The sequence below is a fragment of the Fonsecaea pedrosoi genome (genome assembly GCF_000835455.1).
Source record: "Fonsecaea pedrosoi CBS 271.37 unplaced genomic scaffold supercont1.2, whole genome shotgun sequence".
NCBI classification, from domain to species: Eukaryota; Fungi; Ascomycota; class Eurotiomycetes; order Chaetothyriales; family Herpotrichiellaceae; genus Fonsecaea; species Fonsecaea pedrosoi.
Genome location: NW_013550614.1, coordinates 5110211 through 5127861, shown reverse-complemented (window position 1 = coordinate 5127861; position 17651 = coordinate 5110211). Strand labels below are relative to the sequence as shown.

The following is a 17651-nucleotide window of genomic DNA, read 5'->3' as shown; positions in this document are numbered from 1 at the left end:
GTAGGGGGAACAGGCCTGTCCTGTGATATGATTCCAGGCGGGTAACTTACTTGAGCTGAGCTCTGGCCGGGTGCAATCTGCAACCATGATCGTGTCAGCCTTATTCGAGGTGAACGCCTAGGTGGAAGAACGGGCGTTTCTTCCAGGGCTGGAAGAGTCACTCACAAAGGAAATGTTGTGGCCTCTCGACTTCATGAATGCCACTGTCTCGTTGTCGTACGCGTACTCAAACGTCACCTGGTTTGGAATGAGTTGATCGTGAAGGCGAGGCTGCGCCAGCGCCTGTGGAGCTGTCATGTTCTGGTCAAGCACGTGGACCAGACTCTGAATTGTGGCTGTGATGATCCTTGATCCTCCTGCCGCGCCGGTAACATAGTAAAGCGTTCCGTTGCCATACTCAACGATAGTGGGTGAAATGGACGACAGTGGTCTCTTCCCCGGTCGCACATAATTGGACGGACTTGGAACATATCCAAAGGCATTCGACGATCCGGGAATGGAAAAGTCGTTCATTTCGTTGTTCATGATCACTCCCGTCTCGGGGACCAGAACCTGCGACCCAAATAACAAGTTGATTGTCGTCGTTAGAGAGATGGCCATCCCAGAGGCATCTGCCGTAACAATATGAGAAGTGCCTGGGGTTTCCAGGGATTCAATCCCAGCTGGATCATACGCCGAGACATTCAACGTGCGAAGGTCTGAAATTTTGCTCCGAATATCGCGTGCTGTCGCGTCAGACAGCATTTCATCCTGATACGCCGACAGATTGTGCACAAAGGATGGATCACCAAGACTGGTTCTCTCCCCATATCCAAACCTGATTGCTTCGTCCAATCGGTGCGTGCTCAGATTGACCGTTCCAGCATGAAAGAAATCGGGATACAGTTCTAGGGTCTTGAGCACCGAGAGGGCGACCTCTCCCGAACTGGGGGCACTGCAGCTGAATAAACGATATCCTCGATACGTGATGTTGGCGGTTTGCCGAACGGCGACGGTGTAGTTGTGGAGGTCCTCGAGTGTCATGGTTCCGTTTGCCGCTTGCACCGCTGCAATGGTAGCCTCGGCGATTGGGCCACGGTAAAACGCATCAGGGCCTTGCTGAGCAATAGTTTCGAGCGTGTCGGCATACCTCTTCCGTGTTATTGTGTCTCCAGCTCCGAGCAAGGTGCCGTTGGGTGCGAAATCGATGGCCCAGTTTGGATCGTCGACGAGGAAATTGGGCACTGCGGCGGAAGCCATTCCCGATTCCATATAACGCACCAAGTCCTCGCTGACCGTCCAGCCATATCTAGCCGTCTTTATGGCGCCTTGCATTACCTGCGTCCAGGGAAGTTTCCCGTAATTTTGATGCAAATGAGCCAGGCCCCTGACTTCTCCTGGAACTCCGCTGTCGACCACCATGAGTCTGAAAGCATCTCTCGTGGATCGACAGAAGCACGTACCTCGCCAAACCCCCGAAAATGCTTGCGTTGGTGTTGTTGTTGTACATGTCCTGAAAAGCAGCAGCAGGGGCTGTTTCTCGAAAATCTATCACTTCGTAGCTCCCGTTTGAACTGCGGACGATCATGAACCCGCCACCACCGATGCCACTATGATACATGCCGATAACTCCGGTGCAAAAGACAGTGCCAACGAGCTTGGAAATTGTCACCCTGGAGTCTTTCGAGTCGTTGTTAGGGAGCTCACTTACCGCATCTGCAGCATTGCCGCCATTTCGGAGCAGATCAATTCCAATCTGGCTGCAAACACTGCTCTCGCTCGCTACAGCGCCCAAGGAGTCTGGCGCATACGGTTGTCGAATGTGAGGTAGGGGGTTGGCACCAGCCTGCTGTAGCAACGGCGGGACGACCAAAGCCCACGCCAGCTGCAATAGCGACAACATGATGAAGAGGTATCTTGACGCATGTAATGAGTGTGCAGAGTGCGAAGAAAGGAAAGCTCCGATAGAGAGTGACGAAGCCATCTTTATCTTTTCTTCTCCTTCTGGCGGGGTCCCAAGTAGGGAAGTCTCGTACGTCAATCCAGGAACAGGCACCTGGAACTGTGGATTGCCGGCTTCTGTCCCAGTCTAGGAGGTGATTGCAAGGCACGCGAGCGGCGAGCCCTTGCAAGACCAAGTTGGTGGTTGCGTGAATGACGCAAGAAACTTCCCGTCTTCCAGTCAATGGGCTCAGTTACTGTTACACTGCATAACCACCTCGAGGGGTCGATCGACAACCTCGATAAACTAGTCGGCGAGTGTAACCACTGACCAGTGCTGCCCAAAGACCACCACGTACAGTATACGCAAGAGAGAAAAGGGGGAGAGAGAGAGATCGGGAAAGGAATGAATTAGAGAATGTGTATCACCAAAAAAATGATTAACCAGGTATTATTATTACTGATTCGTCCACTCCTATCCTCATCTTCTCGCCCTCTCTCGCCCATTGTCCGGAATAAGAGACCGGCTTCTTGAAAGAGATAAACGAATCAAGATTTTGCCCATGCTACCGACCGCCGATCCGATTCCCGGCGGATTTACCCGCCCTTATCTGTGGATGGCTCTGTATACGACCTGTACAATACATGCTCCTGTGTGATGATGGTCTATCATTGGTGCTGATGATACTGGGTACAGAGTTCCCATCCCATCTCGCTACAGCTTGGATAACCTGGCTTCACCTTCACTAGAGCAGAGTCCTGTCTTGTGCGTTGCCAGCTGCTTCCGCAAGAGTTTGAAGGTCGCGTTTCTCGGCAGGGATGTCACCTCCCAGACGTGTCCCCTCAACTTCTTGTATCCTGCAACCTGCCCATCGACCGTTTGCTGAATGTCCTTGAGCGCTTGAATCTTGTCTTCTCGCTCCTTGGCGTGTTCTCTGAGCACGACGTACGCCGTGGGCAACTCGGTCATCTTAGTCTGATCCCACACTCCTCCCACCGCAGCATCCAGAACGGCAGGGTGAGAGAGCATGTACGCCTCCAGCTCAGTCGGAGACACCTGGAAGCCATTGTATTTGATCAACTCCTTTGTCCGGCCCACAACCTGTAGATGGCCTTCTGGGGAAATGGTACACACGTCGCCCCTTGAGGTTACCGTTAGCTTCTGTCCAAATACGACTCAAGGGAGAATGTTGAACATACGTATTGTACCATCCATCTCGATCAAAGGCGGTCTCGTTGGCAGCAGGATTGTCGACATACCCTGCCGTCATATTGGGTCCTTTCAACCACAACTCACCCGGCCCTCCTTCAGGGGCATCTGGGCCGTTTTCAAGACGCAACGATGCCAGAATATTGGGCAACAGCGTGCCACTCTTCCCCAGAGGCATGGCATCTCTAATCTTCTGCCACGTCACGTACGGAGCGGCCTCTGTCATGCCGTAAAGCGCTACAGTCTTCCATTTGCCACGTCTCAGGAACTCTTGATAATCATCTTGACTGAGAGGAAGTGGACCGCAAGTCATGTGCCTGATGGTGGAAAAGTCATATCTTGAGACCAGATCAGTGGTTGCTATGGTCAACGCAGTCGTTGGCGACACCTGTGCCGCTGTGGCTCTCGTCCGTTGGATGGTTTTGGCATACAACTCAATCTCAAAGGATTCCATTATAATGTGCAGCATGCCGGTCCATGGTCCAAGGAACAAAGGTATCGTTGCTAGCCCCTCGCTGTCAGTAGAGATCGGAGATCGTGCAGAGCTGAGGGCAGGAAGGGGTTCTAATCAGCCCATGGCAAAACTCACTATTAGCGATATGCACAAATGGCGTATACGATACAATCTTCTCGTCCGGGGACCAATGATCCGGATCGTGTGCCCACATTTGTAAAACGTTGGCTATGTAATTGTAGTGCGAAAGCCCGACTCCTTTGGGATTGCCCGTAGTGCCTGATGAGAGGTGTATCGATGCCAGCCTCTTCCTAGTATCCAAATAATGAGGTACAGACAACTCCTCAGACGCCAGGAGATCTGGATGGAGGTGTCGGAATCCCTTGGTCGGTGCACCGATGGCAGTCAAGACTTCTAGATCCTTCAATTCAGGGCATTTGTCTTTGGCAAGTTTGATAGCCTCTTTCACCGTTGCCCAAACCTTGGAATATACTATCAAAAATTTCGGCTTGGATACTGTTAGAGCATGAGCAATCTCGCCCGGCTTCAGCAAATGATTTATGGGGCAAAAGACGCCCCCGAGCCACAGAACTGCATGGACAACTTCGATGTACGCAACACTGTTTGGTAGGACAACGGCCCATCGACTTTGATCACCCGGACTGTACTGTTGTGTCAGGCCTTTGGCAAGTCTTCCAGCATTCGAACGTAGCTGACCTATAGTTAGGGTGCGATTTTCTACATCGTCCTGCGCGATGACTTGGTCAGAGGGTAGAGGAGGAGATCGAGCGCTGCGATGGAGGAGTTCTGTCAAGCTGAGGTCCTCGGGCACGGCAACGTCGCGATCTTTCGATCTGTATATCTTGGTTGCCATTGTTTTCTGAAATGACGCCGTTCTCACGGGAGAGATCCAGTCTTTGTAGGGCGCAGGGCGGGTGGCCTCCAGGACATGGCTGCCTCATCGATAGAGACAGATAAAGAGGTAAAGTGTTCGAGTCGAAACGCACGAGTTGGCGAGTACTTGGCAAGCTCTTGCAGTCGATCACTCACACAGGACCTCGGAAAGACTGGTTTTACTCCTGCTGGCTCACCCATTAAACAGAACTATCAAAGCTGGGGCCCCGCAGAAAACAGAGACAACCCCTCACAAATTCACACTTCACCTCGGTTCTTCCAACGGTTGGTTACTTGGATCCTTTGGCCCATGACCACCGTACCGATGTTCGGAGACGGGTATAGCTCCCAGTTTACATTTGAAGGCAGATAAATCCGGCACCAGGAACGGATATTAACATCAGTCATGAATGGCAAGCGAGACGGCGAGGCGCTATGTATGTGTTGTGCGCTCCGTCCTTAAGAAGTACAAAGCCCCCACGCCTCCCTTTCATCGTACACATACATCAGCCGGCGATTGCCCGAACGTTGCGGCGTGCGTTGCGCGTGGCCTAAGAGCCGGTTACACTCTCAAGGAGAGTCATTCCTGAGGACGCACAGTAGCAGAGTACCAAGAGTACTTGATATGGATCGACAATTCCAGCACACCCCGAGCAAGGGCTTCGGGAGACGTGATTTCTGTTGTACAAGTGCCGCAAGTGTCGAGTCAACCGCATACTGGACTTGGTGCTTCTGCCACCTTTCACACCCCTCCCTCGTTCTCCGCATCTTTTCTGAACCATGTTAATAGTCCTGCTCAAAAACTTATTCCTCATTGACATAGAGTACAACTCTGAAAATCGTGACGCAGACCATTACCAATTTTTGTCCATTGAATCTCTCAAACTTTTAATCCAACTTCCTCTTTGGGCATATGACCCAGCCTCTGGAGTATTAAGCTTGAAGAACTCTGCTCTTGCCCACATGTACCCAATACTCGTAAATCTGTTGATAATGGGGCAGGCAAGGTCAAAAAGGGGTTCTAGTCAGGGTCCTGATTGTTCCCTGATCTGCCGGAGAATTCTTGGATGTCGCTGTGACTTTCTGATTGGCGATGGTCCAATGGAGCTGCTGAGAAGCGAACCAGTGCCATGGTTGCCGACTTAACCGGAGCCAAAAGCCGTGATGATGTCAATAGGGGTGGGACAGACCGGCGGTGGATAGCCTAGAACTTTTGATGGACATGAGATTTACCGCATCCATAGTAGGTGGCATTTTTAAGCATATCAGCTCTTGACCCAACCCCTTGCGGACCTTCCAGATCTGACCTGCTCAAGGGGTCTCTGTAAGTCAGCGATCTCATTCTGTCTGCTCAATCAAGGCGGAAACAGTGTGGAGATCAGATCTGCCGGAGTCCTGTGCACGGGGGTGATTGTTTTTAATTCTGTCTGGGAAAGAATTCTGACGTGTCTGTTGTTCGGCAAGGGCAGTTCGGGGTGCTCGGTCCCTTGTACTCGTCCTCTGTGACTAGCACGACTACGTTAAGGTCCAATCAAATAGGACTGATGGCGTATCTGCAGGGCAGTGGGTAGCCGCAGGAGAGTCTTTCCAAGGCCTAGACCGTGGCTGCGACTAGGTTTGTCCAACGACATGTCTCCATCTCCATTCTTTTTTCTCTTGTGCTCACACTCTGACAAAACGCTCACTTAGGACAACCCAGGGCTTTTGCTGACGCCCGCGAAAGGTTCTTAGCGGAGGGATCAATGCCACTGGCGTCATGCCACATGCGGTCTGCAGTAACTTAGTCTGTGGTTTGTATTATTAACTTCCACATTTTCGCATACCCGCGCCAAACGGGGTCCTTCCTGGCATAGGAGCATCTCTGGGCCAAGTGTCCTCCAAGGTGTCTTGCCCATGTGGCTCCCTCCCCTTCAGAATCAGGGCATGTGTCTCAATGGCATATAGCATCCCAGCAGGATTTGTCCGAACTGCATGTGAGCTGAAAGCTGAGCTCCTGGCGCAGATGGGGCGGTCGTCCAGTCTGCCTCGGCCACTTGAATGTGTACTTGTGGGTATTGGACAGGCCCGGTGTGCCCTGTGTACGAGTATTAGGTACGAGGTACAAAAACCTACTTGTAGGTAAATAAAGTTGAGAGCAGACAAAAGTCAAAAAAGATTTGGTACGATTTCCCTGTGACGAAGAAGTTTGTGGCACCGGTGGCACGTAGTAGTTTGGCCAAAGAAATTCTTCAGAAACTCTGACCAAGGCTCCAAGCACTGACGGCCTTCGTCTACCGTATTCCACACTCCCTGTCCGCTTCTCCAGAACATAATGCAACTCTACCCTAATCAAGAATCCCGCTGCACGGTCTCACTTTGATTGCGCACCTACCTGGGGACGGAGACTCGTATTTCGTCTTGGGACAGCCTACGCCCTCACCCTCCAGCTGCCCTTTCCGTGACCCGTCTCCGATCCTTGACTTACCAGCACCAGTGCCAGCACTCCTCGACTATTCTACCTATTTTCACCAAATTCCTTCGACTTCTCTCAATCTCTCCTCCCCCTCTTAGACAACAAGTCCCTCTACCCTACGGCCCTCTATCCTTCGCGCCCCGTTTACCAGAAAGATAGCCAGGAACACGCCTGCAGCCCAGTATCGGACCTGCGTTGCGACAAGTCGTTGCCTGCTCCACGATCCTTATCTTGGACCTGGCTACATCATCGTTCGACCTACGACGAATGAAGCCTTTGGCAACATCGAATTGCATTCGCAACAGAAGGCTCGCGACCGGCAGACTCTACGAATGTCTATGAGAACAAATATACCCCTAAGACATCAGAGCCAGGTGTTTCGAAGTGGACGATAACACCAAATGGCAGTGATGGCTGAACCACCTGATCCTAGGCCGTCTCTGCCGCTCATTGAACGGCAATCATTATGCCTCCCTAGCGTTGAGCCCGGTGTGCCAGCCCAACACGGAGAAGATGGATTTCTTCAGAACCTCGCAAGGCATTTCCCATCTCCTGAGAACAATGCCCTCGAGAAATTGGTGCAGCTAAAGCGAGAACTCAAAATGGCGGACACCGAATCATTCTGGAAAAAGCTGATGGAGGGCATGACGGAGATTTGCCATGCGCAGTACGGATTTGTTGCAAAGCGGATACTGTCAGACGACCACCATTCGGCGGTAGAAATGCCCCCGTTTGGCGAGTCAGGCTCATGTCTTCTGGGTGTTGCTTTCTATTACAACGACGGCGACAAGCAGAAAGCCATGCATCGTGACTATAAGTATCTTGCTTGGGGTTCGCCCTGTGCCTACATGAAGCACGACAAAGTCTTCCTGATTCCGGAGCACATGAGTTCGTTCATTACTCATAATCCTAATGCCCTTCCTTTCCCTGCAGAAGGCTACATTGGGATCCCCTTGTTTGCAGAAGGGAAGTGCTTTGCCCATTTCGGTATGATGTGGACACAAGAAGGTCTTGACCGGCGCGAGACTACCTGGAGTTACACGGAACTCCTGCTGCATTCGTTGGAGGACATGATCGTCGAGCGTCTTTTGAGCGGCCAGGGGTTTGTAAAGCCTCGGAATCGAAGTACCAACACAGCCAGGCTGACCCATGTCATCCCGCGTGAAGCCGTCACCCCTGGGACCCAGTCCCTCAAGCCATATGCGAAAAGCCTGTCTCATGAATTAAGGACGCCAATGCAAGGGGTAGTGGGAATGCTGGACGTTATGCACGCAACGGTACAGGAACAGATTGAGGGTGTCTCGGATATCTCTCTGCGCCAGGTGTTTCGGGGTCTACGAGAGAATATCGAGACCATCCAAGACAGTGCGAAACGAGCCGTTGAGGCTGCTGATAATGTCGTCCATGCCTACGACATGAATATGCAAATTCCCGATACTCCCTCGAATGAAAACGAATCCCCAGCAGCCACATCCACGGGTTACTTTGATTACAAACCTCCTAGGCTGATTGAAGGGAGTGATATCCATTTCAATCCCTACAAGCGCCGCCGAAGCAGTCCGACATCCTGGCAATTCGGTAACGCCACTAAGATGCGACAACTTGGATCATCACATCGTGTTGACGTCTCTCCTAAGAGTAACACAGGCAAGTTCCCAACCCCGCAGACGCTCTCTTCAGATGAACGCGTCCCCACGATCATCACTCCCGTACAGGATTGCAACACACCTGGGGATCTGCTTACACCTTCAACCAAGCTATCGTCGACAGAAAGTGACCCGTTACCAACACCAGGGTTGAAACACTGTCGGATTCGAACTTTGATACCCTTGGTAATCTACGACTCTTTACGTGTCGGAGGCAGGCCCGATTCGGCTATAGGAGAACCCACTGACTTGGGCGAAAGAATCGTGGTGAGGTCGCGCTCATCAAATGGCCATATTTCCCAGAAAATCATCGAATGGTCAGTGGCTGCAGATGTGCCCGAGACTATATTTGCAGACGAACGCGACCTGACCAAATTGGTATCGGCTGTGCTGCTGAACGCCATCAAGTTCACAGAGCAGGGCAGCATTACTTTGCATGCCCGACTATCAAAGACGCATCGATTCTTGATTATCAAGTGCAAGGATACCGGCGATGGGATTCCAGAAGACTTTCAACCCGAGTTATTCAAACCATTCTCGCGAGAAGACGACTCGTTGACCAGGTCCAAGGAAGGCCTCGGCCTTGGTCTTTTAGTCGCCAAAGGACTGGCTCGTCGTCTTGGCGGCGACATCGTCCTCGTGGCTTCAGAGGTGTCGGGCCCAAACAAAGGTTCTGAGTTCGAGATTAAGGTTCCTTTTGAGCCTAACGAGAGCACGACAAGTCGTTCTGGCACCCCTGGTAGTAGGACCCCAGAAGGCTCAAAGAGTGTCTCCCAACCAGCTACTACACTGGCACCTCCAGATTCGTCGCCCAACGCCCACAAGCATTCTCGACCCTCAAGAATAACAATGCCGTCGACTGAAGAATATAGCTCCCGTGGACCACGGACTCCAGCCCGGATTAGTCCCCTCAAGAAGGACACGTACGACCGGCAGTTGGCACAGAAGCATCCTCTGACATTCTTGGTTGCGGAAGATAATAAAATCAACCGTAAATTGCTGGTGAATATGCTCGGCAAGCTGGGCTACAAGGATGTGCACGAAGCGTTTGATGGGAAGGAGGCAGTGAGGATTATGCGGGAAATACACAATAAGGGACGAAGTTGCGGAAAATCGTACGGGAAACGATCCAACAAAAAGGTCGATGTTGTCTTGATGGACCTCTGGATGCCCGAAATGGATGGTTACCAAGCAACCGAGCATATATTGGAGATGTTCCAACATCCACAAGGCGAGGATGGATCCGACTGTGGCGGCATGACTCCTCCCATCGTCTTAGCTGTCAGTGCCGATGTCACTGACGAGGCCATTGACCGGGCGACAAAGACTGGGATGGAAGGGTTCATGACGAAGCCGTACAAGTTGGCTGACTTACAGAAACTGATTGTTGAATTCTGCGTTCGAAGCGAAGGCGTTGTTTCTACCTCGGGTTGATAGAGGAGGTTTTGAAACTGGAATGAGTGTGTGTCAGATCTCCCCTGGTAGAGGTCAAGTCTTTCCTTCGGTGATCTTGTATATATTTTATAAGATGCGTTATATGTCACGAGATACATGACGAGATGGTTAGAAACAATGTGATACCCATTAATGACCGAATTTTAAGAGTCTGGAATTCGAGACATGGACCGCACAAGTACAAGTCAATTGATGTATGGCCGTCTTCGCACGACGGACTTGCGCTGTAGCTGTAGTCTCAAGATGTATGAAATGGACGTGAGTGATTGACTACGAGTGGGACTTGGAAACGGTGTTGTTTGTTGTTCGCATTGGCCAATCAAGACACTTCATCTATTACTACATATTAACTTCTCTGCTTCTCCAGGCACCATCCAAGAAACTAGAATCATTCACCACTCTCTGCTGTATACATACACATCCTCAAACACGGCATAAGACCTCCCTTTTGTAGACTCCTGAAGTCTGTCTGGATGTTTGACACGCCTCCCACGCTTGACAGACTATACTACTGGGCTCGCCACCTCCAGTAAGATCTCGAGAAAGAAGTCGAAGATGCCTACTCCCTTGGACAAAGCAATGCAATCTCGTGTATGTGCTACCTCATCACCTACTCAATCCTCTGACTCAATGGCTTGACGCTTGAATTTGTCACTGTCTTGATGTTGCACTCGAGTCCTGGTGACTTGCAGTGCCCCAACTGATATAGTCACCAGAATCTATTCTTCGGTTTGCATTCCCTACTTCTACTGTCTGGATTCTGATCTCAGGGATCTTAATTTGCCTTGTAACCCTGGATGACTCCTTATAAGGCCAACGGAACCGCCAAAATTGCTGTCGCCAGCTCCCTGTGTCCTTTACAAATCCCCAACCCGCACAGCACCTCATTCGACCCAAAGCGAGGAATGGCGCCTGACTTTTACTATCTCTTCCTAGGCTTTGCGGGATTAGTGACTCTGGCATCACTATGGAATATGTGGGGTGGAGATATATTCCCTGCCGAGGGTGATCCTACGGGTGGTATGGTCCTGTCCTGCTTCCTAACAGCGTCTTTGGTGGCTGGCTTGAATATCATAGCGCCAAGATATTGAGCTAATCGACGCACACAGATCCGGAATACTGGACCGAAACAGAGTTGAGGCGGTGGCTGAAGCTGGTAAGTCAGCGGTTGCACTCTGAATGCTTTGCCGCTTGATCAGCCTGCAAAAGGTCAATCGCGGCGAGACTGACACTCATGTTCAAGAGGAATTTAGCGCCTGACACCAAAATGACCAGGTCAGAGCTTTTGGAACGAGTCAAGGCGAATATGAGACCGCAGACGACTTCTTTGAACGCCGAGCGACGGGGCTGACGGGCAACATGATGAAGACCGCAAATGAAACTGACATTTCATGGACAGATGGAAAGGTATTGCATGGATTATATTTCAAGATTAAAGGACCGGGGGCTGCAGGTGGGAGTGATTTAAAGGTGATTTCGAATGTGAATGAACATATGCTCTAGTCCGAATGTTGTTCTCCATTTCTCCGCGATTATCTGTACTTGTATTGGAATGAATGCATGGAATAGAGGCAGAGAGGCTACCTGGCCAATGTCGCCACTCCGCCACCTAGAGAGGCTGCGAGGCTCAGCCTCGCCGCCTTGCCGTCGATCGGGGACTCCAAATAGTGATGCGGAGAAAACTGCAAATGTTGATCACCCATGCTGTAGCTTCCGAAAACTAATTATTGGAGCGAATGAATACGTGGGCCTGCACATGTTGACCCAACTCTCGTGCGCGCATCTAGCTCTTGAACTCTCCCCACCCCAGCATGCTCGCTCTCGAGCGCAACGCTCGTAGTTTCTTCCTCCAATGTCGAGCTTCTGCGCGATGTCAACCATGGCGACCGGTTCTGCCTCGTGGAAATTCTCAACGGCGCACCCTCGCAGCAGCGATTGAACCAGAAAGCTCTACAAATGCTTATGCTCATGCTCTGGCAGGGAAACCTTACTATGTGACAACGCCCATATTCTACGTCAATTCAGGCATGTGTTGATCGTCTTTCGCTTCAGATGGCAGCTGACTGACTTTACACGTTGCAGCACCCCATGTCGGCCACCTCTACACGTTGGTCCTCGCCGATGTTCTCAAACGCTGGGCGAAGCTTCGCGGTGATACGAGGGCGACCCTCCTAACCGGAACCGATGAACATGGAATGAAGGTGCAAAAGGCTGCTCAAAAGGCAAACACCGATGTTAAGCTGTTCTGCGATCATCACGCCGAGCAGTTCAAGGCATTATGTGACGCAGCCAACATCGACTACGACCGTTTCATCCGAACCACGGACGAGGACCATAAGGATGTTGTCAGATATGTCTGGGAAGAGCTGAATCGCGCGGGATTTATCTACGAAGCCAAGCACGAGGGCTGGTACTCGGTCAGCGACGAGACTTTTTATCCCTCAACTCAAGTCCACAAAGTCCTCGATCCGTCAACAGGTATAACGAAGATTGTCTCCATCGAGACCGGGAAAGATGTCGAATGGACTTCGGAGATGAATTACCATTTCAGGCTGTCCGAGTTTCAGGCTCCGTTGCTAAAGTACTACGAGAACCATGCAGGCGCTATTGTCCCAAAGCAGCGCATGGCCTTCATCATGGACGAGATTCGAAGTGGACTCAAAGATCTGTCTGTTTCCAGACCTTCATCGCGGTTGACTTGGGGAATTCAGGTTCCGGGTGACGAGAGCCAGACCATCTACGTTTGGCTCGATGCATTATTCAATTACTTGACCATGACGGGATATCCGTTCGTCAACAGAAATGACGCCAACATGATGTGGCCCCCGAATTGTCAAGTCATCGGCAAAGACATCATCCGTTTTCACACCATTTACTGGCCTGCTTTCCTCATGGCTTTGAATCTTCCTGTGGCGGATAGATTCCTGACCCATGCTCATTGGACGATGAACAACGAAAAAATGTCAAAGTCGGCCGGCAACGGGGTCAATCCGTTCTACGCCATGGACCGATTTGGAGTGGACTGTATCCGTTTCTTCATGGCACACAACGGAGGTATTGTTGACGATGCCACGTACGACAACTCATTCATTGAAGAGACGTACAATCACTTACTAAGAGGTGGACTCGGCAATCTCATTCATCGCGTCTACAAGAGCAAGCACTTCGATGTCCGTGGGGCTGTGAAATTGGTCAAAGAGGACGAAAATTTCTCAAAGTTCATCACTCGAGACCAATGGAGCGCCAGTGACATGGAGATGAAGGCCATTCATGCCAACCTACGAGGTCACCATGCCAGACTATGCTCTGTGAGAGAAATCGCGGACAACCACATGAAGGAACCGGATCCACGGAAAGCTGTACAGTCAATCTGTGAGCTGATCGGGGAGGTAAGACATAATTTCACATGTTACGGTTGAAGTCGCAGAGCTGACCAATTTCGCAGACAAACAAGCTCTTCCACAATTCTGAAGTCTGGAAGTTGATCAAGAGTACAGATCCCGAAACAAGGCGTATAGCGAACTACATCCTTTTTACCAGCGCGGACTCTATCCGAGTCATGGCTATTCTTCTCCAACCGTTTATGCCTCAAAGAATGAAAGCCGCCCTGGATTTGATGGAAGTCGACGAATCACGGCGGACGTTTGACGACGCGGTTTTCGGTGCTGATTTCACGTATGGTCCTCCAGCGCTAGGACCTGATGCAAAGGCATCGACTGAAGTCGTCTTCCCAATGCTCTTGTCTGTTCATTGAGAGAGACAAAACAGTGCCATGAAAAGTCACAGCGTTGAACATTATGATGCACCTATCCACTGTCCATTCTGAAGTTGAGCCTGACCAACCCCCTCCATCTTTATCAAACCGGGACTCATATCAGCGGTTCATCCCGTGGATTGTCCTGACCACAAGCGCAATTCTCGACAGCTATCCCTAACGACGCGGAAAGTCCCACGCAAGTCCACCCGGATCCGAATATCCCTTCGCCCTGAAAGCCCGGCTGGACGAGGAGCCTGAGTCCCCCAACTCGATTTTGACTTATCGTACCTGCATCAGCGTTAGCGGAATCTGCCCTCACGAAAAGGACTTGGTTCGAGTTGCGTCAACGTGGTATTTTGCGCCGTGCAAGATACCCACCCTATCTATGTATGTACCTTGAGACTGCCGCGCAGCTTTACACTTATCAGCTGCTCCCTGGGCTGGACACCTGATCCACGTCTTGTTCAATCTTTGGATATCAGAAATGGATTTTTTTTTGGCCCGAGCTAGGCAGCAGGGACACCACCACCTGGATCTGGGACGTCTCGTGTTTGGGGGGGAGGGGGGGGGGGGGGGAAGGACCAACTCTTTTCTGCTTATTGCTGGGTTTTTTTACCACGCAGTCTTTATTCATTTTTTTCTTCTTTTGGTTATTATGCCGTCAGTTTACCCACCCACTGCACTATAGGACATCCGCATTTCTTTTCGTCGGCTGTGTGGGAAATGCTGGCTTCGCACCTGTCTCTGCCACCAGAGTGCGGGACCCTATCTGTCGACAGCCAAGATGGACCCAACATATACATACTGGTCAGGTCCCAAGGACGACTCTGGGATCGAAAACGAGGGCTGTTGAGTCAAGATCTGTGCGGCTGTCAAGACTCATGTATCGTGTAAAATAATACAGAAATACAGCGTCTACCTTTGGCTATGCCTAGTGGGTAGTGATCTGGTGGTTGACACTGAGGCAATTGGATTTAGATAGCGAGGAAGCAAAGATATAAGTTATCTGCTTCGAGTTCGGGGTCCACGGCATGCATCCCATTCGATGGCCCATCAAATCAACTATATACAGATAAGAACCTAGGATGTTTCTCTCCTAACTCTGGTCACGCTAGTTTCATGGTTCCCCAAGCCTTACTGAGTCATGTTCTCACCAAGGAGATAGTGTCGAGTCGAGCATGGGATTCTCATGGCTGTGAAACATGGCCTCGCTCAAATCTTGATGGATGGGGAACCGGGATTCCCAGATATCCGGAGGTCGAGTTCCAAACCTCCTCATTGAACCCAAAAGCGGTCGACATTGAATGTCTATCGCTCTTCAGGGCTGTGGCGGCATTCTCCTTACATCGTACACTTGTCCTCGCCACCTAATACCTTTAGACATGGAGTCGTCCGCTTCCATCGGTGCGTCACGAGTCGCAATACCCGGGAGACTTACCACCGCTGCTCCCTGCCCATTGCTGGATTGTTAAAATCGTCGTATACACACAACTCGCCAATCCAAATACAAACATCAAATAATCAAGCCATTTCTGCAACTTGGTCGTTGCCACAGCCTTGAGATGTAACAAAGGAGGGTAGCAATATACCAGGGGTATGCATGCGAAGCTCCCAACCAAGGCCACAAACTTGTCCAAGTCGCCAGCCCCACCCCATGCAATGAGCGCACATACGGCGACCAGGAAGAAGCGAAAGATATTTTTCTGCCACTTAATGTAAGGATTGTATTTGCCCGAGCGAGTGAATAGTTCGTTTTCCATGATACGGATGGCAGGGAACAACTGTAGCGGTGTGCTCAGGAGGATAGCCAGGGAGTACAGGAATTGTACAGCGTTGACCATTTTACTGTCTTGAGGCAGGTTGAGGATGACAACTGTTTTGGTTTTCGAGCCATACGCAGCGTACGAAAGCGCGCCGATGGAGGTGAAAAGGATGGTGATGATGACCATGACAGTAGCCAGGACGCCAGGGAAATCTTGTGGTCGTTTCATTGATTCCTGAATTGGGATAATCAGCCCGACACCTTCAAAGGTGAAGATAGCGGTACCGATGAAAAGTGTCCAGGTTGACGGGTTGAACATAGTGATATCCGAAGGTCCTCTGTTATCGACAATGGTGGCAATGTCATAGTAGTACAGGTAGATGAGGCCCACGAGGATGAAGGCGTCAGCGATGAGAGCCGTGAATCCTAGTTTTCCAATATCTCTGATCAAGCTGAGAGGCAAAAATATGACCAGTTGCATCAAAACCATGAACTTGATGTCGATGAAAGTCCTGCACTTGGAGACCGCAAGAACAAATGCCTGTAGATTCTCCGAAGTGAAGACGGTGTAAGCCGACACAAAACCGATTTGGCTAAGAACAATGGAGAACAGTATCATGGCTCTCATCCACTTTCCATAGAGAATGCCGCCAATATCGCCGAATGAAGCCTCGACCTTGTTCCTTGTACTGATGAGCAAGATAAAACAATGGTAGCTCAGAGCAGCAACACCAAGCAAGACAAGGGAGGAAAATAACATGCCACCGTTGAGGAAAGCCCTCGGTAGGAAGAGAACTCCCGTGCCAACAAAAGATTTCAAGAGCAATAGAGATGCGTTGAAACTGCTGCCCGTTCCTGTCGGCGGACGCTCCCTATGTCGCCTCCGCCGTAGTCCGCCAGGCGTAAGCAGGGCACTATCCTCCATAGGCTCTCGATCGCTGCCCTCATCGTAGGCATCTGACGAGAAATACTCATCTGGCTCGAGGACCTCGTCATCTTCCTCCAAGTCTTCACCCGCAAAGTGTCCGTATAGCGTTAAAAACTCCAGAAAATTATTCGTAAACAGCCTGGGCCGAACATCACTTGTAGACGGGTCTTGACCATGTGCTGCAGGGGACCCTTTCCAGCCTCGACCGGAAGGAGTAGGACTCTCGGCGGCTCTGCGCAGAAAGTTTCTGCGGAATCCGCCAGGCACCCGAATGTTTTGTATGTCCAAGGTGTCACTTTCAGGCTCTGGTCTCGGCATAGTGAAGCTTTTGCTCCTCTGCGCCTTGCCAGGCTGGTTTCCCTCCTGCTCTTCTGCCCATCGATACACAGCACGGGTCATATCCCCACCTTGTAACCGGAGACTGGAAAACTCGCCAGAATCCGAACCAGTCGCTGGCTCGTTCAAATCTAATCGGAGAGGTCTACCCCTCGATAAGCCTTGGTCTGGCTGCACCAAGTGTCTTTTCACCACTTCGGGGTCCTCCGTTGGGCCTGGACTCCCAGCCACTTCACGAGGAGTGAAAGAGCCATAGTTGCTCCTCGGTAATCTGTCGTGGCTCCCCAGTCCTGCGGAGGCGTTCAATAGTGGCTGTCTCGGGGAAGGATCGTTTGCAGGAACAGGTGGTGTACGACTTCCGGGAGGAGATCGATTCCCTGTATCGGCGAGAGCTGTGGAGAGGGCTGACCGACCTGGGCCTGGCAACGACCCAGATTGATCAAGTTTGGGCAGGGCAGAGTCGTTGCTGTCAGCGGCGATCTGTTGCGGAGTCGGAACCTGGGGTATAGGAGGCGTGTTAAGGCGATGGGAGGGCACAGGGGAGGACAATCGTGCTATCGATGCATTTCGCGAATGCGAACTACGTCCCGCGGGACTGCTTGAGCGTATATCCACGGGACTGGTTCTAGACATTGTCGACGATATTGAGACCTTGTTGAGTTGAAGGTAGAGTTAGGAGCCTTGAACACCACGACATATGTAGTATCGAACGGCTTGCCCAATAATCCGGATATCAAAGATATAGCATGTGATCGGTACGAATGATCAGGGAACAAGTGCTTGTGATGCGCTCGTGGCAAAGAAATAATGGAAAGTCCCTTTTTCGCCTACGATGTA

At 51.0% G+C, this 17651-nt stretch overlaps 6 protein-coding genes across 6 annotated transcripts; 3 read left to right on the top strand and 3 right to left on the bottom strand.

Moving 5' to 3' along the window:
• Nucleotides 1-117: 117 nt before the first annotated feature.
• Nucleotides 118-1882, bottom strand: Z517_03836 (gamma-glutamyltransferase; the record flags this gene model as incomplete). The annotated part of the gene is made up of 2 exons (XM_013432940.1): nucleotides 118-1405; nucleotides 1443-1882. The coding sequence occupies 2 exons, from the start codon at nucleotides 1880-1882 to the stop codon at nucleotides 118-120; spliced, it is 1728 nt and encodes a 575-aa protein (XP_013288394.1).
• Nucleotides 1883-2635: 753 nt separating this feature from the next.
• Z517_03835 (uncharacterized protein) lies at nucleotides 2636-4458 on the bottom strand (the record flags this gene model as incomplete). The annotated part of the gene is made up of 3 exons (XM_013432939.1): nucleotides 2636-3062; nucleotides 3121-3634; nucleotides 3720-4458. The coding sequence occupies 3 exons, from the start codon at nucleotides 4456-4458 to the stop codon at nucleotides 2636-2638; spliced, it is 1680 nt and encodes a 559-aa protein (XP_013288393.1).
• A 2882-nt stretch (nucleotides 4459-7340) lies between these two features.
• Z517_03834 (uncharacterized protein) lies at nucleotides 7341-10010 on the top strand (the record flags this gene model as incomplete). Its single annotated transcript, XM_013432938.1, has 1 exon — nucleotides 7341-10010. The coding sequence occupies one exon, from the start codon at nucleotides 7341-7343 to the stop codon at nucleotides 10008-10010; it is 2670 nt and encodes an 889-aa protein (XP_013288392.1).
• Nucleotides 10011-10828: 818 nt separating this feature from the next.
• On the top strand, nucleotides 10829-11534 carry Z517_03833 (uncharacterized protein; the record flags this gene model as incomplete). The annotated part of the gene is made up of 3 exons (XM_013432937.1): nucleotides 10829-11051; nucleotides 11141-11187; nucleotides 11307-11534. The coding sequence occupies 3 exons, from the start codon at nucleotides 10829-10831 to the stop codon at nucleotides 11532-11534; spliced, it is 498 nt and encodes a 165-aa protein (XP_013288391.1).
• A 308-nt stretch (nucleotides 11535-11842) lies between these two features.
• Z517_03832 (methionine-tRNA ligase) lies at nucleotides 11843-13785 on the top strand (the record flags this gene model as incomplete). The annotated part of the gene is made up of 3 exons (XM_013432936.1): nucleotides 11843-12062; nucleotides 12114-13420; nucleotides 13477-13785. 3 exons carry the CDS (start codon nucleotides 11843-11845, stop codon nucleotides 13783-13785), a joined length of 1836 nt encoding a protein of 611 aa, XP_013288390.1.
• Nucleotides 13786-15197: 1412 nt separating this feature from the next.
• Z517_03831 (uncharacterized protein) lies at nucleotides 15198-17447 on the bottom strand (the record flags this gene model as incomplete). The annotated part of the gene is made up of 1 exon (XM_013432935.1): nucleotides 15198-17447. One exon carries the CDS (start codon nucleotides 17445-17447, stop codon nucleotides 15198-15200), a length of 2250 nt encoding a protein of 749 aa, XP_013288389.1.
• Nucleotides 17448-17651: the final 204 nt, after the last annotated feature.